At 34.9% G+C, this 25,201-nt stretch overlaps 2 protein-coding genes across 5 annotated transcripts in view; one reads left to right on the top strand and one right to left on the bottom strand.

Annotated features, from left to right (window-relative positions):
• The first annotated feature begins 175 nt into the window (after positions 1-175).
• Positions 176-7,253, top strand: si:dkey-75a21.2 (uncharacterized protein LOC794385 homolog). Of its 4 annotated transcripts, none has more exons than XM_052562931.1 (9): positions 176-318; positions 1,114-1,326; positions 1,639-1,757; positions 1,915-2,184; positions 3,636-3,679; positions 5,313-5,384; positions 5,496-5,558; positions 5,763-5,792; positions 5,888-7,253. In XM_052562931.1, the coding sequence occupies exons 1-9, from the start codon at positions 250-252 to the stop codon at positions 6,268-6,270; spliced, it is 1,263 nt and encodes a 420-aa protein (XP_052418891.1). In that variant the 5' UTR covers positions 176-249; the 3' UTR covers positions 6,271-7,253. The 4 variants fall into 4 exon arrangements, with proteins under 4 accessions (XP_052418891.1, XP_052418890.1, XP_052418889.1 ...); XM_052562930.1 differs by having other exon boundaries at positions 5,760-5,792; XM_052562929.1 differs by having other exon boundaries at positions 5,493-5,558.
• Positions 7,254-8,617: 1,364 nt separating this feature from the next.
• Positions 8,618-25,201, bottom strand: part of LOC127963152 (glutamine--tRNA ligase) — a 30,334-nt gene continuing 13,750 nt past the window's right edge. The window contains exons 4-24 of the mRNA XM_052562904.1: positions 24,398-24,507; positions 22,371-22,446; positions 22,227-22,291; positions 22,089-22,142; positions 20,235-20,289; positions 17,098-17,169; positions 16,919-17,004; positions 16,327-16,413; positions 16,154-16,253; positions 15,581-15,659; positions 14,247-14,486; positions 14,074-14,166; positions 11,763-11,900; positions 11,587-11,674; positions 10,864-11,010; positions 10,397-10,498; positions 10,202-10,294; positions 9,498-9,625; positions 9,341-9,407; positions 8,982-9,107; positions 8,618-8,886 (exon numbers count right to left, since the gene is read on the bottom strand). Coding sequence (XP_052418864.1) covers positions 8,836-8,886; positions 8,982-9,107; positions 9,341-9,407; positions 9,498-9,625; positions 10,202-10,294; positions 10,397-10,498; positions 10,864-11,010; positions 11,587-11,674; positions 11,763-11,900; positions 14,074-14,166; positions 14,247-14,486; positions 15,581-15,659; positions 16,154-16,253; positions 16,327-16,413; positions 16,919-17,004; positions 17,098-17,169; positions 20,235-20,289; positions 22,089-22,142; positions 22,227-22,291; positions 22,371-22,446; positions 24,398-24,507 — 2,057 coding nt within the window. The 3' untranslated portion in view covers positions 8,618-8,835. The remainder of the gene's footprint in view (positions 8,887-8,981; positions 9,108-9,340; positions 9,408-9,497; positions 9,626-10,201; positions 10,295-10,396; positions 10,499-10,863; positions 11,011-11,586; positions 11,675-11,762; positions 11,901-14,073; positions 14,167-14,246; positions 14,487-15,580; positions 15,660-16,153; positions 16,254-16,326; positions 16,414-16,918; positions 17,005-17,097; positions 17,170-20,234; positions 20,290-22,088; positions 22,143-22,226; positions 22,292-22,370; positions 22,447-24,397; positions 24,508-25,201) is intronic.

Raw genomic sequence — 25,201 nt, 5'->3', positions numbered from 1 at the left:
ACTATAAAAACAAACAAATAAACCAAACACATAAATAATCTGTAATTGTATCAATAGTTTTTGTATGAAAGAAAATGTGCATGTCTGTAATTTAATGTTACCCATGCTTTGGCAAAGTAAAGCCAGGAAGAGAACGCTTTGTGGACTCCAAATAAGTCCTTGAATTCTCGCGAGAGTTTTGCGTAGGACGGTTACCTTTTAGACCTGATTCGAGAACTTTAGCTCTCCGGCAGTGCTGAGCTGCTCAAAATGACACTATTAAAATGTCAGCATTGTATTGGAGAGGATAAAGCATCAGAAGATACAGATCATGTGGAGGTTTGTTATAATTTATATTAATAGCAGATGGTGTTTTCACTATTAAAGAGCGACCTGAGTTTGTGTGAGCTAGTTGGCTAATGTTAGCACAGCTGACATGATTCATGTATAATATTTACCCCTTGTGTTTATAAATTAACGTTACATTAACTTTGTACGGCTCGGTAACCTATTAAAGTATGTTAATGCTTTAATTAACGTCTTGCTAACCCGTATAAATCTATATCATAGTTATAACATAGTTATACCATTGTATGTATAATAACCGTAAGTTAGATATTACCTTTGGCTCCATGTGGTTCCTCAGTTTAATTGTATTTTCTATAAAATTGGTTAATAAACAAACGCAAGTTGTCTATACACATGCAGAACCAGTCACCACTGCTGCCAGTCAAAATGAGATCCATTATATAGTGCTATAATTCTTGCTGCAAAACATGCAATAGTTACTAAAGCTAGCCTGACTAGACTTTTTTGTTTGTTTGTTTCAGGAGGAAAAATATTTGCCCTTTATTTGAAATATTTAAAAGTATAATGGTATACTTGGTAGCATTTGTTGTACTGCATTTAAAATTATACTGCAATATCTAAAAACACATTGTTTACAGTAATGAAAATTTAATGCAAATCATCATTATGAACAATTATTATTATTAAAAAAAAAATGAAAATTGAAAGTGACAGAGCAAAAAAATAATAATTAGAATTTAGGGTGAAATGTGACTTGGACATATTCTTGTGATATTGTGTGTGTGTGTGTGTGTGTGTTTTATTGACTGATTTCTTTTATTGTAGAAAATCTTGCCACCCGGCTACAGTCATCTTCTTTGTCATCATGAACTGCTGGAAATGTCAGGGGATGTTGAAAACTTCAGAGCGGCTCTTAAGTTGCAGATGACTTCAGAGGAGCAAGTCCAGAAGTGGCTGGAGGACTTCCAGAAATCCTCAGCTTTAACATGGAGGAAATCTAGGACATACCCTGACTCTGGACGCTACAACAAATACAGAGTATTTATGTACACTTTAATTGAATTATGTACACTTTAAAGGCAACATGATATCAAAACAGAGCCTGATTACCTTTCACAACAGACATCCCTGTTCTTATTGTGTGTAATTAATAAGTGTAGTCACATTCTCTAAAATTACTTACAAGGTGACCTTGCCTAAGAAGTGTGTTTGTTAATGTAAAGCTTTAGTGAAAGTTATTGTAATAAAGAAATTAAATGAAGATGAACAATAATGTAATAATAATAGCAGGATGATAAAAAAATAAAATAATGTTCAGTATAAATTTAAGAGTTTGTGTATATTCCACAGGTGGATCTGAGATGCCAGCACAAAACATACAGTACATCATCCAAGACAAGCAAAAATACCAACTGCCCTGCCACCATGTTTCTGATTCTCAAGAGATTTATGTGTGAAAGAAAGTCCAGGTGAGACCAGAAACACAATACAGTTCAACAGAAATTTGAACACCCAAACATTTTTTTTATTTACAATAAATTTAATTAACAGAAAATCGTGCAATCTATTTTTAAACTCACCTTTTTCACTGCATTACAACATAATACTTAATCTGTCCTTCCACAGATCAGGAGATCCTCACATTGAAGAGGGCTATTTCCTTCATGTGAACTTGAGAAATGAACATAATCATAGACTGAACACAGCTGAGGTCATGAGGTGGAGAGATGTGTCGAATGACACCATTGAAAAGCTACAGCAGCTCTACAAAAGCGGTCACTCTCCTTCATCTGCACTCAAGACTATTAAATACAACCTGCAGGAAGAGGAAGGTGATAACTACACTTATGCTATTGCGGATCGATCCATTTGCCCAGACCTTCCGTTCTGCTACAGGTCAGCCATTCAGTAAAATAGTAAAATCTGTATTTAAAATGTGTAATGTTAATGTAGTGAAGCTGTTTATGAGTCAATAACAAAACAAATAATTTTCATATTTTTTAAAATCTAGTTTCAAGTTCTTAGGACTCTTTGTAATTGTGGAAAAAGTTTCACATTTTTCTAATGATTTAAAACAATTTAAGAGGTAAACGATCAAGTAACAAAATATTTTATATATTTACATTTACGTTTCGTCATTTAGCAGACGCTTTTATCCAAAGCGACTTACAATGATGACAATGGAAGGAACCCAAATCAACAAAAGAGCAATAATATGCAAGTACTTTGACAAGTCTCAGTGAGCTAAACGCAGTACATATACCAAGGTTTCTTTTTTTTATTATAATAAATAAAAAGAAAAATAGATATAGGAAAAAGAATAGAGCAAGCTAGTGTTAAAGGCCTTTTTAGATTTTCTCATAATAATATAATAATAGTTTAATATATTAAATCCTAAATGTTGTGATGTCTCTTAAGAAGTTCATCATTTGACAAACTGAATTAAGCCTAAAGGGATAGTTCAGACAAAAATTTAAATTGTGTTATCATTTACTCACCCTCATCTCTTTCTAAACCTGTATGAGGTGCTTTCTTATGTTGAACATAAAATAAGATAGTTTGAAGATGGCTGGTAATCAAACAGTTGGTGTTTGCCTTCTATGGAAGTCAATGGCAACCACAAACTGTTTGATTACCACTAGGGCTGCACGATATTGGGAAAAAATGACATTGCGATATTTTATTTTTCTGCGTTATATATTGCGATATGAAATCTAATCTAATTTTTTCTTACAAACAAAAATGGGGTGAGCACACTTACATTCTCATTTTAAATGATTTAAAACATCGACACCATCATGTCAATTGATTAATATGTGCGAGGGAGAGAGAGCAAGACAGTGCTCATGTTGTTTGAAGACGGTGAGCGTGCGGTCTCTCTCTCTCTCCCTCTGTCTCTCTCTCACGCGCCCTCTCTCTCACGATCTCTCTCTCTCTGCCCTCTTATACTGACAGGACTTAAAAATACATGCAAATGATAAACTTTCACTCTATGATGGTTAAGCTGTGCAATTAATCCGCAAATCAAATTCGTCAAGAGCCGGGGAGCAGCTGGCCCGTACAGTTAATGAATAACGGATCAACTACGACAGCCTACATCGCACATCCTGCGATGTGACTATCGTGGATTGGTCCATCGTGATATCGATGCTTAAACGACACATCGTGCAGCCCTAATTACCAGCCATCTTCAGACTATCTTCTTTTACATTCTCTTTCAGATTTGGATGATCATGAGGGTGAGTAAATGATGACAGAATTTTCATTTTGGGTTAAAACTATCCCTTTAAGAAGATGAATATTATATATGAATATTGAATCTTGATTTGTATTTTATTTCTCTATAGATTATACCACAAGCTTTTTCAGAAAACATGTGTTGAACCGGCAGGTGAGACAATTTTGGCAAACATGGAAGCACACACACACACACATATAAATAAATATATATATATATACGTGTTAATTGAGATTAATTAATTACACAAAAAATAACGCGTTAACTAAGATTAATTAATTACAGAAAAAAATTCCTGCATTTTTAATAACATATTTTTGCACCGCGGAACGTTTCTCACTGGATGAGTTTCGGCGGACCGATTATACTGGAGCACCAACTAGCGTTCGCATATCACCGCAGCACATCGAGCCTCAAGTATCACCTCAATGCAAAACATATAGCAGCTAGCGTGGACTTTGCACTTTATGTTGAACTATTTATTATTTGGTTGGTGCAACAGTTTATGTTGAACTCTTTATTGTTTTGGCCAAGGTTATTGAGAGTTGGAAAATTGCACTGGTCTGCTAGACTTGGTTGAACAAAAATAAACAATATTTTGTTGCTTAGTATTCAATGGTATACTATAAATCCATGTGAAAAAAATAATATTTCTCACTGTTCTTAGGTCAAATATTTATCTGCGATTAAAATGCGATTAATTTCGATTAATTAATTACAGAGCCTCTAATTAATTAGATTAATTTTTTTAATCGAGTCCCGGCCCTAATATATATATATATATATATATATATATATATATATATATATATATATATATATATATATATAAATAGAAGTTAAAAAGTTAATATAAATAAAAACCAAAGCACATAGTAAATGTTAAATGGAAGACCTTTTATTTACTCCCATTACAATGGTTCCTTTGCAGTTACTGACTGCTCAATGACTTGTGCCATGTGTAGAATTTTAGACCTACTTATAACATCACATTTGTCTAACAACAGATGTTTTAACAAAATATATAATACATTTTACTCAGAAATACCTGTGCCATCATAGCTGGCTATCAGGACGAGCCTTTATCCATCCATTCTACAAACTGTTAATCCTCTCTGCATCCTTTATGTAAAATGGAAATTTTTATATCAATTATATCATTGACTTGATTGCAAATAAATGCACAGACACTATTTAAACTGAACAGAGATGACATCACTGAATTCAATGATGAATTACCTTTAACTGTCAATTTGCATTATTGACACACTGTTTTCCTAATGAATGTTGTTCAGATGCTTTGACGCATTATATTTTGTTTAAAGCGCTATATAAATAAAGGTGACTTGACCTGACTTATAGATGAGAATATGTCTGTTATGAATGAAATGTGAATGAATTGTAAGGGTAAGGCACTTTAAACTATATGCTAATTAAGTGTTATTAAAGTCTTAAAATAAAGCAAGTCTAATGTTTAGGACAGTTTGGATTTTGTACTTGCTTGCAACACCTTAAGTTTTTGAAAAGACTGTTTATTTTTTTTTACCAAGTTTTACAATGTCAAAATAATGCCCAGCCCACCTTTTTACGTTATGGTAACTCTCAGTTACACAAAGAATATCAGTGTATAAATAGTATATACTTAAAATGTACAAATTGTTACATATATATTCAAAATGTTTGCCTTTTTTATCTAAATTAAATCATTAATTTGAATGCAAATGCAGAAAACTGTTGTTTAATTTCATTTTTTTTTCTCTTGTGTAATATATGGGTGTCTGTTCAGAGAAGGACATTTCAGATGAGCTTTTTAAACCCTTAGAGTTGGAACAGTCATGGGAGACAGCGGCAATAACAGGTGAATGGGAGCATAATTCACACACCTGCTGAAATGAATTGAGACCACATCAATAATTGTTTATAAAGAGATACTGATTTCACAACTTTGTCCTTTGTCTAAAACAAGCAGATGGACACACCACTTGCATTGAAGATGGAGTTTCTGTTGATGCTGTACCAATCATCACCACAGGTGAAGCGACTCATATTTGGTCACTTTTCAATATAAAACAGACCAGTCAAAATGTTATTACTCTGGTCTTGTGACTCTGTATATGAGTTGTGTCTCAGTGTTTTCTGAGATCAAGATTTAATATTGATTAATACATTTGGTTATGTGATTATTACATTGGCTATTATAGTAAGTATAAAAACAGTCTTTTATGTTTCAAAGCAGAGGATTTCACAGAAGACGAGCCAGGAACAAGTATGTTATTTTCAAGCATCTTACATTAATCTCACATTAATCAGACTAATACTGTTAAAAGTCAACTGTCATTATCATTGTATCTGTTTGCATAGGTGCAGCTGAAGAGGTTGTTGGTTCTTTAGATGGACAGCTTGAGGAGATCTTTGGGATGCTGAAAAAGAAGCTGAACGAGGATGCAAGTTTTACCCCGCCTATAAGAGCTTTTGTGTCCAGTTTCTTTCAGATAAAGACTGATAGTGCTCTTCAGGCATCACTCTTTTCCTTTGGTGAGACCACTCCGATAATCAATCAGATCAATGTACTACCAGCTACAGTTCCACGGAGGAGAGGGGCTTTGGCTGGACGAAGAGCTGTTGGCAGACCCCCGAAGAACTCAAGAAGAGAGCACCCATACTGCAACAGCAGATCCAACAACACTCCCCAAACTCTCACTTTCTGTTTGCAAGACAATAACACCCTTGAGAAAACCGAATAACTGTAGAGGTCTAAAAACTGTGTAGAGACTATTAAATCAATAAGAATGAGAAGCTTGGTATGAACATCATGAAACCTGACCATTACAAGAATAAATCAGTGTTTACCCCATTTACTTTTAATGTTTAATGTGTACTTGATGTGCCAGATTCAACAGTGCATGTTATAAGAGAAAGCATTTGTGGTTGTAATTTTGATCTTAATGTAATGTTACAGGCTCCATACAGGAATGGATCACCCATAAATCAAAAATCAAGTATCACCCTGTGTTTTCCCCCCTCATTGAAAGTTCTGTTTCAGTTTGTGTTGTCACATTATGTATAATAACTGCACCTATGCTTGGCCAACATATATTTCAAGGTGTCCAGAGTAACTGTTACCTTTGATTTTAACAAACTTAGAAAAAGAGAAAATGTGCTTCTTAGATCTTCATCTCCATCCACCCATGTAATGTGATTTACTGTCATATATTTCCAAAGTTTATTTATATTGAATACTGCTTCAGTTCAGTTGTTTTATTTAACCAGGTTAATTATCAGGGCTCGCTGTGGTGGCCATTTTAATGTGGTTTAAATTCTATGAAATATTGTTTTGACAAAATTCCACTTGCCATCACAAAAAGTCAGGGATTTTGAGTACCATGAAAAGGATGGTTTAAATAAAAAGTGTAGTTGTGTTTACTAAACAATGTATGAATAGCCTGCGCTATTTTCATTGAAAAACACAATAAAATCCTGTTTAAAGTGTAGTTTTAGGATTACTACTGGCTTTTGTAAAGTACATTTAACAATAAACCTATTCAATCATGATTAGTACCTATATAGCTGTGACTAAAATCATTTAGTTCTGCAATCTCTTTAAATGCAGTTAAAACAAATATACAGGTGCTTCTCAGTAAATTAGAATGTCATGGAAAAGTTAATTTCAGTAATACAATGTAATTTGTGAAACTCATATTAAATAAATTCAGTGCACTCAGACTAACTTAATCGAAGTCTTTGGTTCTTTTAATTGTGATGATTTTGGCTCACATTTAACAAAAAACAATGTTAATTAGCAAGCTAATCAACTCAAAACACCTACAAAGGATTCCTGGGCCTTCAAAATGGTCTCTGACAATCATTGACACCCTTCACAAGGAGTGTAAGTCACAAAAATCAATTACCAATAAGCTGGCTGTTCACAGAGTGCTGTATCCAAGCATGTTAACAGAAGATTGAGTGTAACGAAAAAGTGTGGAAGAAAAGGACAACCACAGCTGAGAGCACAACCAACCGAGAGAACTGCAGCCTTGTGAGGATTGTCAAGCAAACTGGAATCAAGAATTTTAGAGAACTTCACAAGGAATGCACTGAAGCTGAGGTCAAGGCATCAAGAGCCACCACAGAATTTGGCTACAGTTGGCGTATTCCTCTTGTTAAGCCACTATGAGGCATCTTACCTGGGCTAAGGAGAAGAACTAGACTGTTGCCCAGTGGTCCAAAGTCCTCTTTTCAGATGAGAGCAAATTTTGTATTTCATTTGGAAACCAAGTTCCTAGAGTCAGGAGAAAGGGTGGAAGCTCATAGCCCAAGTTGCTTGAAGTCTATTTATAAGTTTCCACAGTCTGATGATTTGGGGTGCAATGTCATCTGCTGGTGTTGGTCCATTGTGTTTTTTGAAAAACAAAGTCACTGCACCCGTTTACCAAGAAATCTTGGTAATGATTTCTCTTATCTTCATGCTTCCTTCTGCTGATCAGCTTTTTGAAGATGCTGATTTCATTGTCCAGCAGGATTTGGCACCTGCCCACACTGCCAAAAATTTGGTTAAATGACCATGGTGTTGGTGTGCTAGACTGGCCAGCAAACTCACCAGACCTGAACCCCATAGAGAATCTATGGGGTATTGTCAAGAGGAAAATGAGAAATGAGACCAAAAAAGGCAGATGAGCTGAAGGCCACTGTCAAAGAAACCTGGGCTTCCATATCAAAGCCTTAAACTACTTCAGTTTGTTTGAATTTAATTTAATACATGAGTTTCACAATTTGAGTTAAATTACTGAAATAAATTAACTTTTTCTCAACATTCTAATTTATTAAGAAGCACCTCTATATATGTAATTTTTTCCCCAAAAAATTCAGTAAAAGCAGGATGCCATATATAGGGAACCTTTAATGTGTTATGAATTAGGACACCATAACCCTAATCTGGTATTCTTTTTTTAGAATAATTATGATTCTCAGATAGAATTTTTTATAGATTTGCTTGTTGTCCACAAGAATGCCAGCAATGCCATTTATAATGTGAAGGATATTTCAAATAGAACTACATTTCAGATGTTAGAATCTGTTCCAACAAGCCATCAAGCCAGTCAAAATCTTTAATCTGTTAATTTCATAGATGTTAAACCCCAACAGATTGAAAAGGTTATACAAAACAGCCCAGCACTTGTACAGTTAGAAAAGGCTTTACATAATATGGATAGAATATGTTGAATTCCCTGGTTTAATTGATTTTACTAAAAGCTGTGTTGTGATAAAGGCTGTGCAGCTGAAAGTAGTACAGCTTCTGTCTTGCAGTCCAGTCATATCTTTCCTGGATCCTCCTTGAGCGTAACAGTTCTGTTAAACACCAACTGAGGAGAAAACAGTGACAGAGATGAAGTGTTGTCTCCTATACTGTATGTTAATCTCTTTAATTGTTAACATAATTGAGTGTTTCTGGACTTACCTTTTCAGATGTGCTATCAGGGTCCAGTGAGAAATAACCCACTCTCTCAAACTGAAACTTATCAAACACTTTGGCCTTGCCCACAGAACGATCTACTAAGGCACTTTCAATCACTGTTAATGAATTCTAAGTAAAAAAAGGAAAAAAAGAGATTAGTAAAACTATCAAATCTTCAAAAAGTTAAGAGCAATGTCTACATTATAAGATTCATTCTCTGCAGTTGCTTGCTTTAGTTTAATATAGCATAAAATCATTAGTTTGTGGAGGTTAGGGAATCACTACTACCACTACTCATATACTTGGGGTTAGAAGTTTCTCAAATGTTCAGATAAAACATTTTATATAATGTATTCCCTTACAGGGTTAATGTCACTCAGGAATCCAGCAGGAACTTCAGCTGGGTCCTCTGGGTTTTTATGGAGAAACCTACAGACAGAAACGCGATAGAATGAGGATGTGACACAAAATATGATTAAAAGTAAAATTCTTGGTCTGTCAGTACACAAGGAGACTTACAGTCTTTCATACAGGCGCACTTCACACCGCAGTGGATCGCTCACCCAGTGAATAAATGCTTTGGGCTTTTCTACAGAGTCTGAGCTGGCACACGTCACCTCTAGCTCACACACTTTACCACAGCCATCCTGACAAAAAGGAAGATATTAAATAATATTGTCATTTATTTTGCATTATTCAAAACTTACAGTAGTTCTGAGTTGATCCTTGATTTTTTCTGAACAAAAAGAGTGCTGATGTACAAACACTAAACATTTCACTGTTCGTGTCACTCCATTTGTCTGTATTTGCTCCCTTCAGTTTCGGCTTGGAGTTATTCAGGAATAAAACAATTAAATTAGGTTTATCAAATTTCACAATATATAATTTGCCAATTTAATCTTGAAAGGTAAACTTACTTCTCACTCATAATAGGTATGGTGGGCTCTAGCCTCTTATTATTTTTTGAAAGGTACATCAACTTGTGAAATTTAAGTTGGCAAACAATTAAACAAATTACAATAACACTGAATAGAACAATGTCTGTTATATGCCTTCATCATCACACTCTAAACTCATGACTAATTTTGCCATCAAACCATGTAGGAACTGCAGTAAAAAAGCTTTGAATGTTAAAAACAATTTTACAAAAACCTGTTTAATGTTAACTAATCAAGTGAACCTAGTAGATCATGTGAACTACGAGAAAATTAGTAGTTTTTCACCTTGATGACGCGCTGCACAGAGATGATGAATCCTGCATGTCTCAAGCCTACAGGCTGATCTGGAGTCAGGCGCTTGTAGCCCTTCTCCATCACCTGCAGCAAATACACATAAAAAAACAGGGTCAGCTCTATTTATATGGGATGCTAATTCAATTCAAAACTTATCCATGTTAGATTTTTTAAAATCTTGAACACCTCTCTGAAGTCACTCTGCTCAATAAAGATGGTCTTTGAGAAGGGAACCACATGACTGCCCTTGGCTTCATTGGCTGGGAAGTCTGGTACTCGAACCTCCTTCTGAATAGGGGAGAAACAAAGCAGTGATCTACTGCAGTTATAAAAGTAAATTTATGCACCCATCTAAATTTCCTAAATTATATTTTACTTTAAAAGGTGATTTTCTCAATATTTCGATTTTTTTTGCACGCTCAGATTCCAGATTTTCAAATAGCTGTATCTCAGCCAAATATTGGGCTAACAAAACCATGCATTAAAGGAAAGCTTATTTATTCAGCTTTCAGGGGATGTATAAGTCTCAATTTTCGAGTCCAGAATAATTCAGTTTCAGTCAGTCATTGCAGCTAAACTGCACGCTGATGATCACTGGCTAGCTGTATATTGTCACATGTAATGAACACTTATGAACTTCTGCATGTGTTCACCTGTGCATTGGTTGGCAGGTTGGTGATGGTGACTTTGAGGGGCTCAAGTATGGCCATGGCACGAGAAGCGGTGTCATTGAGCACCTCTCTAACACACGCCTCAAGCAGGTGTGGCTCCATGGTGGTCTGGGCAACCGTCACACCCACCTAAAAGAGAACAAGAGATGTTGACAGAGGGTAACAGTTTCTAGTAGTTGTTAATACATTAGTGATTGATAAAAGGGCTGGTATTCTTTAATTATAAGCATCAGTCATTTAGTTTTCCTGTTAGACAGTTTAGCATTGAAAGCAAGACCATTTAAACTTCCACAGTCAAGCAGAGATGCACACAACTTTTATTAATCAATATAACAATTTAATATTTTGCTGATATTTGGCAAATAAGCAGTTATATCACTTGAAGTCTTTGAATGGCTATTAAACATTTAATTGCAAGGACCTTGCAAACTTCAACAAATTTAGCTATTAGATCAGTGGAACATACACCCCAAGCCACTTGAAAAAAAAAAAGTAAAAAGTTTTGGTTTAAATAATTTATTTTAAAATCTATCAGTGATTAATTAATAAGTTATCAGCTGGATTTTCCCATTTTACTTTTGGTATCATCAGAAACAAATATTAGTGGACTAGTGGGGATCGTTAGCTACCATTCAGTCTTTCAAATACTATATTCTAGTACTTGTGACGTAATACAATGCCACACCATTTTTCTAACTATCTTACCCGGGCACAGAAATTGTTAATAGCTTGTGGAGGGAACCCACGTCTCCTGAGAGCTGTGAGGGTAAAAAGTCGTGGATCATCCCAATCTCTGAAAAATACAATACAAGAGAACACCACATTACAATGATTTCCAGTTAACAATTAAATGACACACAAAAATGTTATGTATGTGTTACCTAACAACTCCAGTTTCCACCAGTTTAATGATCTTCCTCTTGGAAACAACAGTGTAAGTGAGATTGAGTCTGCCATATTCCCACTGCACCGGACAGTACAAATCCAGAGCGTTACACAACCAGAAATATGAGGATCGTCTGAAAGAGAGACAAAAACAGGCATTTAGTATGTAAAGCAATGTTATATTATAAATAGGGCCGGGACTTTAACGCGTTAATTGAGATTAATTAATTACACAAAAAATAACGCGTTAACTAAGATTAATTAATTACAGGAAAAAAAAAAATCCCAAATTTTTAATAACATATTTTTGCACAGCGGAACGTTTCTCACTGGATGAGTTTCATCGGACCGATTATACTAGAGCACCAACTAGCGTTCGCAAACTTCGCAGTTTGCATATCACCGCAGCACATTGAACCTCAAGGATCACCTCAACGCAAAACATATAGCAGCTAGCGTGGACTTTACACTTTATGTTGAACTATGTATTATTCTTTATTGAACTCTTTATTGTTTTGGCCAAGGTTATTGAGAGTTGGACTTAGTGTGTTATGGCCTCTGAAGCAACAGAGAGATGTTTTCTAATAGTCAGTGTTTCCAATGTTCTGAATGTAATTGACAGTATTGTGTTTTACTTAAAAAACACTTTACAGAAGGTTCCAGCACCTATAAGCTTCCTGAATTTCTGAAATGTAATATTTCTAAATTGTTTCTAAATATGCTATTGCTACACTTCATGGCAAAAATTGCACTGGTCTGCTAGACTTGGTTGAACAAAGATAAACAATATTTTGTTGCTTAAGCTTATGTATTCAGTCATTATTCAATGGTATACTATAAATCCATGTGAAAAAAAATTACTTCTCACTGTTCTCAGGTCAAATATTTATATGCGATTAAAATGCGATTAATTTCGATTAATCAATTACAAAGCCTCTAATTAATTAGATTAATTTTTTTAATCGAGTCCCGGCCCTAATTATAAATCCAACTTCATTTTCATAAAGAAATTAATTATTCAATATAGTGTACAAATATTAAAACACTGACTGGGTGCTCTAAAGTTTTGCTGTTTAAAACATATTATTTTAGCTTTATTTAAAAAAGTTGTCCTTAACTGCAAATATATATGGATCACTGGAGCCCTGAATGCTGAGTAGACATTGCAGTATCTTCAGTATCATCATTCAGTACTCTGTATATCACTGCATAACAGTTTACATTTATAAGCACAATGTCTGCAGTACAAACAATGTATAAGCTCGTGTGAATATCAAGGCCCATATTATATGACCTGAAATGAGTGTGTAAAAGGAGAGATTAAAAATGTTGTGGTTGAAAACCACAGTATTAAAATATAATATGTATTTAAGGTAATTTTGAAATCCATATGGAGAAACAAAATTGAAAACAATTATTCCAGAACAAAACCGGCTGAAAAATAAAAGTGAACCGTCTCTGATACGTCGATAAATCAAGTTTTATTTAATTGATGAATACTTTGATGAACCAATATAGATTCTTAAATTCCAAGATGGATCTTTTCAGGTGTTGAGTGAATAAAATGTCACTAAATATAATTAATAGTGTACAGATAAAGTACCTTAGGTTTTTTTTTTTTTTAATTACAAATAAAAGGCTGAAATGTGAGGTTTAAGTTTTTGGTCAAAACTTTTCTTGAACATGAAGTACATTTGAGTAGATAACATGCTATGCTCTGAGTCACCCAACCAACACCTTTGTTCATTTAAAACTAATCTATCAGTATTAATGTTATTATTTTAAAGTTTATGCAAACACAAAGTGCATAGCACTGCTAATTGTATTTGTTGGTATGGTGAATGATTTTATTGTGTGTATCAAATCAATACTTGATTTTGGGTGACTGAACATTTCCTTTTACCACACATTTAAACAAAACTGTAACGATTCTGTGAATCATTTGTCGATCATTTTGATCACTATAATTGAGTTTCTTATCGTTTCATCTCTACACATAATGATTATCTCAAGAAAGCCAATTAATGTTGTTAGTAATGTAATGTTGTTAACACTTGTTAGTCAATTAGAAAAAAAGCTAGATAATTTTCCTAAATATACGCTAAATATACTACATAATTATTAGATTTTAATTAACCTGTTAGTGAAGTTTTATTTAATGCATGTTTGAATAAATTTATCATGAAAATATATTAAGGTCACAATTAAAATGTTTATTTTTCAACAACAAATTGAAGTAAACATAATTTAAATATAAATATTTTATTATTATTATTATTATTATTATTATTATTAATGTTGACATACCTGGCCTGAAACTCTTTGGTGCACAGTGAGTGAGTGATGTTCTCGATGGAGTCACAAAGACAGTGTGTGTAATCATACGTTGGGTATATGCACCTGTGCACAGGACACAAGAAAGTATGGCATTACGACAATAAACAAAAATCACACCACATGAGCAAAATAAAGTGTCTTACCAAGTGTTTCCTGTCCTGTGATGTGGCGTGTATTTGATTCGGTATGCCACAGGGTCCATTTTTCCATCTTCCATCACCATCTTCATTCTGAGAGTGACTTCTCCCTCTGCAAACATGCCCTTTTTCATCCTGTCAAACAAAAGCAAAGATTCTTCCACAGGTCGCTCTCTCCAGGGGGAGGGAGGGATGTTGTGACCCTTGAGTTCCTCTCCACGCTGGTGGCACACATATGCATGACCCCTGACACACAAACAAAAATTGATCATTAGTCTATCATATAAACCACATTCAGATCCAGCACACATTAATGTCACCGCTATGGTAATTCCACTGCTGTAAAAACAATAAGGCAACACAGTATAACACAAAGTCAAATAAACTTCAATGATATCGATCTATCCAGTTAGAAAGCATAGTGATTGTGAATCAGTAGCCACACTTACATGGCCACTTTTTGTTTTAATCAAAAATATATTTTTTTTTTTTTACACTGTTTACACTGTTACACTGTTGTTCAAATGTTTGGAGTCTCTAATAAAGATCAAGGCTATGTTTATTTGATCAAAAACAGAAAAAAATTGTGAAATATAAATATTATTGCAACTAATATTTTATAATACTAATATTTTTCCAATATACTTTAAATTACAATTTATTTCTGTGACGCACTACTACAATTTTAATCAGCCATTACTCCAGTCTTCAGTGTCCAGTCTAATATGCTGATTTATTATCAGTGTTAAAACTGTTGTTCTGCTTGATATTTTTTTATTTTTAAAACTGGGATACTTTCTTCTGTAAAAGAAAAAAGAAAAAAGCATTTATTCAAAATATAAATCTTCTCTTAAAAAATTTGTAGGATCATATGACACTGAAGACTGGACTAATCATGCTGAAAATTCAGCTTTGCTTCACAGGAATAAATTCTATTTTAAAGTATATATAAAAAAGAAAACTTATTTTAAATTGCAATAATATATTTCACAAAATTATTTTCTTTCTGTATTTTTGATTAAATAAATGCAGCCTTGATAAGCATAAGAAACATCTTTAAAAAAAACATTCAAAATCTTACTGATCGCAATCTTTTGAACGGCACTGTACATCATCACTGAATATAGTTATTAGTTTATGTGCATGTCCATACTTCAGATGGTATTTAATCTTCCGACATGCTCACCGCACACAAATGCTGAATTTCCCACTGTTTTCACGTACTTTCACATTCTCCTTTATCCTATCTTTTAAAGTAAAAGTTTACCAAGTTCATTACTATGAAAGAAAGTCTAAAAAAAAATCATGCAAAGCATATGGTGTCAGATTTGTAATCCCACCTGCGAATAAGATCAACAGCAAGATCATAGAGAAGCTGGAAGTGATCAGAGGCGTGTGTGACAGCGTATGGTTTGTACCCTAAGTGAGAAAGAAGAACAAACAAGCAAACATCAACATCAACAACATGTTTGAAGAAGGCTCTTTAATAGAAAAGTTCACATTTGAAACACTGTAATATCTTTCATCCAATACAAAGCCCTTTCATTTTATTTTTCCTTTTAAATCTTTTTCTAAATTGTTTATATGCGTAATGCATTGGAAGCACATACTGCTATAAAGGGTGGCACATCAGACATTTAAAGGGTTAGTTCACTGTTGCTGCTGACAACCGCTGAGTGGCATTAAACAGCTTGAAAGATCAAAGAAAATTTGTAATATAACTCAGACTGGATTCGTTTGAAGCAGAAAGTGGTGATTACTCTATGGTGAGTAAAACACATCCCGATTTTTGGCTGAACTAACCCTTTAAGTGTCTGCTTTTCATGTTTGAGTGAACTACACATTGAATATCAGCTGTAAACTGCAATCAGGTTTAGTCTGACTGCTCAAGCAAGTCAGCTCTTAATACTCACCAAGCCACTCCACCATTTCTTTGATGGCAGTAAAGTACTTCTCCTCCTCTTTCTCGGGATTTGTGTCATCATAACGCAGGAAACAGATGCCATTATTGGCCTTCAAACAGACACAATGTCAGAAAGGAATTTCTTGTTAGACATGGTTCATATGAGTCTGTGTTTGTGTGTACCTTGGCAAAACCAAAATTGAAATTGATTGCTTTGGCATGACCAATATGCAGAATCCCATTAGGCTCAGGGGGAAAACGGGTGCGGACCTACAAAGAAGTGGAAGAAAAGTGAGATTTGGATTCAAACTAAATATTACGTCAGTATGTATTAGCTCAGTTTAGTTTCTAAAAAAAACCTGATACCAAAATCAGCATGTCATTTTTAATAATTGTGTTTCTACACTAATTTGTTGTTGAAAAATAAGCATTTAAACAGTGACTGCAATAAAAAATATGTATAATAATGATAAAAAAAAGATTTAGTCAAACATTATCTATAGCAAACCGAACAGGCCAAATAAAAATATAATACCAATAATTGAAATTTCAGTATCGGACAAAATTGTTCCATTGTTAAAATATCAGCAAGTCACCAAAAAAAAAAAAAAAAAAAAAAAAATTCCTAATCTTCTTCTCGTTTCTCTTCTTAATCTTTCATCAGAATGCAATAACCTCTGTCACCTCTGATGAAACCTAGGCCATGCAGGATAATGGATGATGCTAACCAAAAGACTTTTAAGCATCATTTAGTAAACTTGCATTCAGGTCATACCTGTCCTCCAGTCTCTTCCAAGTGCTTCTTCAGCAAATTCATGGTGTTGGGTGTTACAACATAACCTTCAGTCTTGTAATTCTCCCCTAAAGAGAGATAACAATAAGCATCATTATTTACTTTTAGCCAGTTTTCTCCTGATGGTGCCAGGGAAGCTGCCAATGATCAACAAGTCTCACCTGGCTTATGGAACTTGAGCGCCTCTCCTCTCAGCTGCTCCATCAATGATTTCCCCTCTGTGTTCGCTTCACCTATAAAGCGAAAACAGATTTTATGAAGAAAAAATGTGGGTTCTAGGTTGCTTCTGTTGCTTTTTAATCAAATATTAAGCCACCTTAAAATGAATCCATATATCTGAGGGTTTTATCCAAGTATTGTGAAGAGATATAATAGCTGTATATTGTATGTTCCAGTTATATTTAGGATTGATTTTAAAGTAATTTTACTCGTTTAGAAATCACTCAATGACCTAGGACCAAAATATATTGCAGATATGTTCACTGAATATAAACTTAACAGAGCACTCAGATCATTAGGATTGAGTCAGTTAGAAATACCAAGGGTTCACACAAAACAAGGGGAGTCCGCCTTTAGTTACTATGCTGCCTGCAGCTGGAATGAGCTTCCAGAAGAGATCAGATGTGCTAAAACACTAGTCACATTTAAATCTAGATTCAAAATGCATCTGTTTAGCTGTGCATTTATTGAATGAGCACTAGGCAATGTCCAAACTGATTGCACTGTATTTTGCGTATTTTTTATATACTTTATTTTATATTTATTATAAACTTGCATTGCCTTGCCTATGATTAGCAGATTTAATTTATGCATTTTAGGTGATCTCTTTAAAAGACTGTTTGCCCAAAAAATTACATTTTCGTCATCACTTAGGCTACGTGTGCACTAATCTTTATACTTTTGAAAGTTTCTCTCCGTTCTACAGTAAGACTGTGTTTTTATCCAGCAAAAACTGAGCTTTTCAAATATACTATCTGAAGTTTCTGCATTGTAGTGACTGGAAAAACAAAGTTTTTTTTTTTTTTAAACGATGCATGTTTAGTCGTGATGCATATTGTAACTATTGGTTCCCTTTTAAGGGAACTTCGAACTGGGTCCTCTAGGGGTCGCTATGGGGAACACATTGTCATGACCCGTGTCTGAAGAATACATTGAAGAACACCAACAACACGTTGGCCAGCTTCCCACGGTCCAGGACCCACCGCTGCTGAGGCACAGATGAGATTGAGCTTGTGGCGATCACAGGCAGATCTGCCTGATGACTTTAAAGAGGGACTTTCCATCTCATGCTCGTTGGCTGTGGATGAGAGAGAGCAACTGGAGGATGATGTTATTTCCTTAACCTAGTCTAATCCATGGGCCAGTGCTTAGCTGGGTTCTGCCCTGCATATGACGAGCTGTTGGAGGTAATGGATCTCATAACAGGAATGCTGGACTTGCCGTGTAAGCAAGTCCAGGTCCAGGTGAGTTTTCCATTTCTTTCTGATCTCCATACAGAGATCAAGAAGGAATGGATGAGTCCATTTTCCTCATGAATCCATCGATTAAAGCATATAAGTTGAGAGCATGGGAGGATGCCCCCTGTAGAAGAGACTGGCAAGCTATCTCTCTAAAGGCGAGTCGTCCTCTATTAATACTCCCTCCTTGCCATCTAAGCCCCTTCAGTCTTATTTTTGTCCGAATTATTGTCCGAATATATGTTCACCCAGTGCCTATTATACTATATTCGCACCGGTAGTGATGTCATGGGTTGTCGCCGGCCAATGTGTTTTTGCTGTTATTCACTGTATGCTTCAGAAATGGGTCACAATGATGCATTCCCCAAAGCGACCTCTAGAGGACACAGTGTCTTGTTTCCTACTAAGGGAACCATGGTTACATAAGTAACCTGAGCCAATAGATTATTATTTTTTTTGGCTGATGTGTTAGAGGCTGGACTTTTATTTTGACGGTGCTGAGAATGGCAGCTCCTAAGCAACAGTGCTCGGTTCTGTCTAATAATCAGATGGAAAGGTTAAACAAAGGAATAAATATATACAACAAGTATGATAACGATTGCTTTTATATTATTAGTAATAGAAAGGCAAACATTGTAATACTTTCTCATTTGTCGTTGGCATTGAGCAAATACGCATTTATATCATTTAAACAAATCTTTGAATGGCTAATGAATATTTAATTTCACAAACCTTGCAAACTTAGTGACATCTAGCTGTGAGATCTTGAAGTGTGCATTTTTATCCAGCATGATCAAGTGTTCTCTGGTCAGTCTGTGTTAATTGAATACTCTAAACTCATGATTTCAAATTATGCTGTGCTTTGTGCATTTGCAAACTGTCATACTAATTAATAGTAATTTTCTCAGTGCTGCATGTAAAATGAGTGTGACCCTGGCTTTATTTGAAAAAATATTATTCCCTACCCACACAAACTTCCTAGAATACTGAGTGCCCTGTTGGTTACCGTGTTTTACTTCCTTTTTAATTATATTTTTTTTATTAAATATTTATTTATTTGTAAATAAAAATTATTTGTCATCTAAAGTATAAGTATGTTTATTTTACACATTTATTTTTTAATCCATTGTCAAATGGATGGTGTTGCACTCCAGAATGGAGGCAGATGAATGTGAGCTTGCAGGGTTAACATTACTCAATTACTGGAGAAGTCCAGCATACGTCACCAGAGAGAAGCCTATAGCTTTCACTTCAAGATCAGGTCAAGAAGTTGTTTCTATTAATTACTGTCATCGATTTGTCTGTCAACATGTAGAACATTCACCTTCAAAATAGATGGATTATTATGTGAATTTATATTTCATGCCCACTTCAATCCAAAATATTTCTTTCAAATCTTTCTGATTTGCACTGGTACAAGGGCTGTGTAAAAATCCCCGCCCTCCAGTAACCTGAGAGTCACATGAGAATGTAACAGTTAGCAAACTACAATGATTCAATAATTTCCTGATGGACTAGATCAAGTCCAACCCTACATTTTTCTCATTTGAGCAGCCATTTCATACAGATATATACATCACAATAGTTAATTGCAACTTCAGATTGCAAATAGATTATTGCAACTTCAGTTTTTATGCTGACATTGAACAGCCCTGCTTTGCATGGCAATATTTACTTACAGTACCACAATGTCCACGGTATAGCAAAATCTCTTCAAAAGAACATTTGTATTGTCGCCACAATATATCACCTTACTGCCCAAACTTTACATACAACCAAAGATTCATGAGTCACATTAAATTGATGAGAAAAAAAAAACATCTCAGGTTTCTTTGTCTTACCATTTGCAACCTGCTCAATCTTCACATCTTTCTCTGCAGCTTTGGGTTTGGCACCCTGTGATAAGAGAAAAAAAAACATTTCACAGCAGCATGCTTCACATAACAGCAACAGAAATGTCTGTTACTCACTTTAAACCAGTATGCTGCGGGTGATAGTGGTGTAGGGCTGTGTATTGGCAAGAATCTGGCGATACGATAAACATGACGATACGGGTTGCAATACGATATATTGCAAAACACTGCGATACTGTAAGCAAGGCGATATATTGGGATATTTCTTATTTTAGGAATAATATATATATTGTTAGGAAAGCTGTCATTAACCCACCATAAGCAAACCTTAGCATAAATAAATAAAAATAGTTTAACCAGAACACAGTGGGATCTGCATTTGTAATAATCAGTCCCTGTAACATTCATTGTTATTGAATCACTTTTTGTGCAATATGAGTTAAGGGGGATAAATTAAAGTGCTTGCAGGATCCTTTAAGAAAATAAAACAATATAAAACCAATAAAAGTGGGTACGGTATATAAAACAGTTGAAAAAATATGGATGCAGTACTTTAGATGCAATGGTGTTGTCGTTTAATGGATTTCTATTATTGCATACATTAAAAGGTGTACAATTATTATAAAACACAAAACAATAATTCAAAAAACGGAACTTTGAGCAATAACAGGAAATTAAGCCCTAGAAATTAAGCCTTTTGCAATGCAAAGCATCGGAGTTAGTTTGGGCTAAAAGGTCCATTGAGCAGCAAGCAGTGCCGCAGTCCCGCAGTGGACGTTACCACAAAAGCCTAAATGACAGAACACTTCATCTTTGTACACCGAAACATGAACTGGGACAAATCTTTCACCATCCATTATTAGCAGTGAACTACATTTACACTAACATAAGTGGTGTGCTCTAATGCTAGCATTTCCTGTCACTCAGGATTTGTTCAGAGATGATGACTCCCATCTAGCGGTTGGTAAATAAACTAGAAACGAAACAACCGCCATGAATATTGTATGATTTTTTTTTTATATCGACTTTACGTTTTTGAGAATCGATAGAGTAACGCCAAACAAAATATAGCGATACTCATGAGTATTGATATTTTCTTACACCCCTACAGTGGTGTAGCCAAAACTCGCCCTGCTCTGTGCATGCTTCAAAAGGAACAACTGTTAAACCTGTTTCTGTTGTTCTTGCTCAACAACAACAACTCATTCAGGGATTAAAACATATGCATGGTATGGAGGTAAGATGCAAGATTAAGGCGACATGATGATACGTGTTGATTAAATACATAAGTGGTTTTCAATTCCAGTCCTTACGTACCCTCGCTCTGCATATTTTTCATGCCTCTCTTATGTAACCTGATTCAGATAACTAGCTCTTTAGAACAGAGCTTTATGAATTAACTGTTCTGATTGACAAGGTCCCTACAAAATGCCATTTTATTCAAATAACTATGACTAAAACTCAATCAAAATTTGCTGTCAAAATGAACACACAGAAAGCACCTGGGGAACAGTGTGATTAGTTCTGTCTCAGATTTTAAGTGTTTTTTATTAGTACATTACTTCATAACTAACTGCTACATCAAAGCTTATAAATGCATAAAGACAAATTACTTTGGAAGTCTAAAACCAGGAATAAGACTTGCAATCAAGCACTGTAATGATGCAGCAGTTTTTTTAGGCCGGTACAACATAAACTGCCTATATACTGCTACATAATTTATAGAAAATGTTATGAGAGATTTCAATTTGTTATGGTTTGCAACAGATCCTCACAAGCAGTGTTTCCGAAGAAAAGGGGTTATGTGTGTGCCACAAGAAAACAGAGAAAGTAAAAATATACCTTCTGCTTTTTCTCCAGATCTGCCTCAGTTTTTGGACCCAGAAGGTGAAGCACCTGAGAAACAATGCAAAGTTTCAGTGCTCATACACACAATGATTCGGACTGATTTGAGCAAGGTAGTAAAACTGTCACACGAACCTGCATATCCACTTCATTCTTGACAATCTTCCCATCAGCCCATTTGAGAGCAGTCCTGGCCTCACCTGAAGAGCACAAACCGAAACCATTCCTCAGCAGCCCCACACATGACTGTATTCACACAAATATGATATGCTGCCTCACCCATGAGTATCCCCATGTTAAAGCGATATCTCTCTGCCAACAGCTGATCTTTGTGCTTCCTGATAATCAATTCAACCTGTGGAATTATCAAATAATTAATATGCAAAGAGCGATTAGAATTCATGAAGCACTAATTGAAAACTTCTTTAACATTTCTTTTAATTCTTTCAAATAAATAATGGATAACTACATAAATTAATTTCTCCAATTCTCACTAACTTACACTAACTATACTTTTGCCTTACTGTTTATTAATACTAACTAATTTGAAGTAGTTCTTGACAATTATTTTGGGTAGGATTAAGGATTTAGAATAAGGTCTTTCAGAATGAGACATTAATATGTGCTTTTTAAGTAATAATAAATAGCCAATATCCCAGTAATATGCTAATAACAAGTTAATAGTGAGAATTGGACACTGAGGCGTTACCAATATACTTGAGAAGTGAGAAGGTTACATAAAAAGCATGCATTTCAAGGTTAGACTTTTAATTTTGATGTTAAATTCACTATTGTATTGTATAAAAATATTGTGTACACACAGTAATAAGTTCAATTACATAAGAGGTAACTAATTAAACTCACTGCCAATTCAATCCTTGGCTACTATATAAACAATAAAAAATAAATGAGAACAAAGACACGAAACTGGTATTTCTCATTATCATCATAAACTTTTGAATGAGCTGGAGCAGACAGCGAAGAAAAAGTAGTCAATGAATGTCCAGCATACATAGGAACTAGGGCTGGGATAAACGATTATTTTTTAAACGATTAATCTAGCGATTATTTTTTCGATGCATCGATTAATCTAACGATTAATTTTTTCAGACCGATTCAATTATCTCCCAATTAATTGACTACTAACAATTTATACATGTTGATTAACATATCTGAATGAAAAAAAACATGAATTCCTTAACATTGCAATATATGTTTATTGCTCTTAAAATTGCAAAATAAAAGACTGACTAAGAATGCATTACTTTGCACTTGTATAGAGATAGCATTCAATAAAACCTTGAAGCCTTGAAAACACATAGCTTACTGAACACATAGGGCCTAGCTTACTGAAAAAAAGTTATTTTAGATGAAAATAACAACAACTTGATGTCTAGCATTCAATAAAAAAGGTCACCCAAAATACTTGTTTAGAGCAATTGAAAGAATACAGTAACCAATGTAAACTTGAGGGCTTTAAGCTAACACAGAGAGTGCTTTTCCAAAAAAAATAAAAATTAACTGTTGGAGCCAGCAGCCTGTGATGGAGAAAAAAAAAAAATCTCTGAATGCTCCACGTGAAATTTTGGCGTTCCGCCTTTTTTCTATCGTGTTTAATGATTTTGGTTAATAATATGCACAAGGGAGAGAGAGAGAGATTGAGAGAGATAGAGAGAGAGAGCTCGTGTAGTTTGAAGACTGTGAGTGCGCGAGCGCGCGTGAAACTTTGGTGTTTCGCCCTTTTTCTATTGTGTTTAATGATTTTGATTAATATGCACAAGGGAGAGAGAGAGCAAGAAGCGCTCGTGTTGTTTGAGTGGGCGCGCAGCTCGGGCTCTCTCTCGTACGCGCCCTGTCAGGCGCAGCAGTCATTCTATTCTACATCACTCACCGATCAAATAAGGCTTTGACAGCTGCCAAAAAAAAAGATCAATGCAGAAAACCCCCTGGATTGGGTATATAACGTTGGACAAAATGTTGATCCGGCCATCGCGTATATTTAACGCACATAACATTTTGCGTCATCAATGACCTAATAGGAACCTTTTAAAAGAATCTCAGTTTTCATCTAAAACAATAACAACATTCTGAAATTAGTAATAATAAAAATAAGGAAAAGAACCTTGCTGTGTGTACTGTAATAAGTTAACTGAGACTTGTTATAGCACTTGCATATCATTGCTCTTTTGATTGATTTTGATAGCTTCCATTGTCCTCATTTGTAAGTCGCTTTGGATAAAAGTGTCTGCTAAATGACTAAATGTAAATGTTATGTAAAAAAACCCTGGTAAATGAAGTATCCTTACCGCATCTTCTATCTGCTCAGGTGTAACGACAACTCCCACGCCACAGGCAGCCTCAAACTCAAATCGATCCAGATTCTCCTGTGGGTGGCTTTTTATAAAGTCCAACGCCGCTGAGATAAATTTCAGAAATAAAAATGTCAGCAAGTGGTGAAATGCAAATTATTGAAGCACTCTAAACCATGACAAAGGGTCTCGCTAACGAGCATTAACATCATATGGTGGTTTATTTAGTAGTGCTGATAGATACAGATATTTCTGAGAATCTAATCTTCTTTTATAGTTTTCTCTTCACATTTATATTTGAGTTTACTTTTCAAATTATGTCAATATCTCTTTGTCTAATCAATCTCGCCAAGGTAAACAAGTTGCATGTCTTGTTTTCGATTTCTCGTAATCATGATTACGGTGTAAGTACATTCACTGTGCATTGAAAAGTCACACAATTACAGCTGAATTTAATTGGCTTATACTTATGTGAGGGATGCTTTAAAGCTGCAGTTGGTAACTTTTGACGCTCAAGCGGTTAATAAACAGAACTGCTTACATCTTGCGGAAGAACATCGTAGCCGGAGCTACTTCGCTCTGTTTATGTCTATGAAGAATCACAAAGGTACTGGGTTACTCCGCCGCGGTACCCCCGAAGCAATCTAAAATAGTCTGAATATAAACACTTACTATAGGTGCACCCTAGTGATTCAGGACAAGCTAAAAAAAATGGTTTGGAAAATGGATTCATGGTGTACTCGCTTATTATATACATTTTTCTACATTTTGAATACAAACAAAGTTACGAACCGCAGCTCT

This window comes from Carassius gibelio, chromosome B8 (genome assembly GCF_023724105.1).
Source record: "Carassius gibelio isolate Cgi1373 ecotype wild population from Czech Republic chromosome B8, carGib1.2-hapl.c, whole genome shotgun sequence".
NCBI lineage: Eukaryota > Metazoa > Chordata > Actinopteri > Cypriniformes > Cyprinidae > Carassius > Carassius gibelio.
Note: the sequence above shows the minus strand (reverse complement) of the source record. Positions and strands in the feature narration are given on the sequence as shown.

Coding starts and splice junctions, on each gene's coding strand:
- si:dkey-75a21.2 (XM_052562928.1), top strand. CDS start 250: ATGACACTATTAAAATGTCAGCATTGTATTGGAGAGGATAAAGCATCA. Junction 319..1,113: donor AAGATACAGATCATGTGGAG/GTTTGTTATAAT, acceptor CTTTTATTGTAG/AAAATCTTGCCACCCGGCTA. Junction 5,385..5,492: donor GGAGACAGCGGCAATAACAG/GTGAATGGGAGC, acceptor GTCTAAAACAAG/CAGATGGACACACCACTTGC.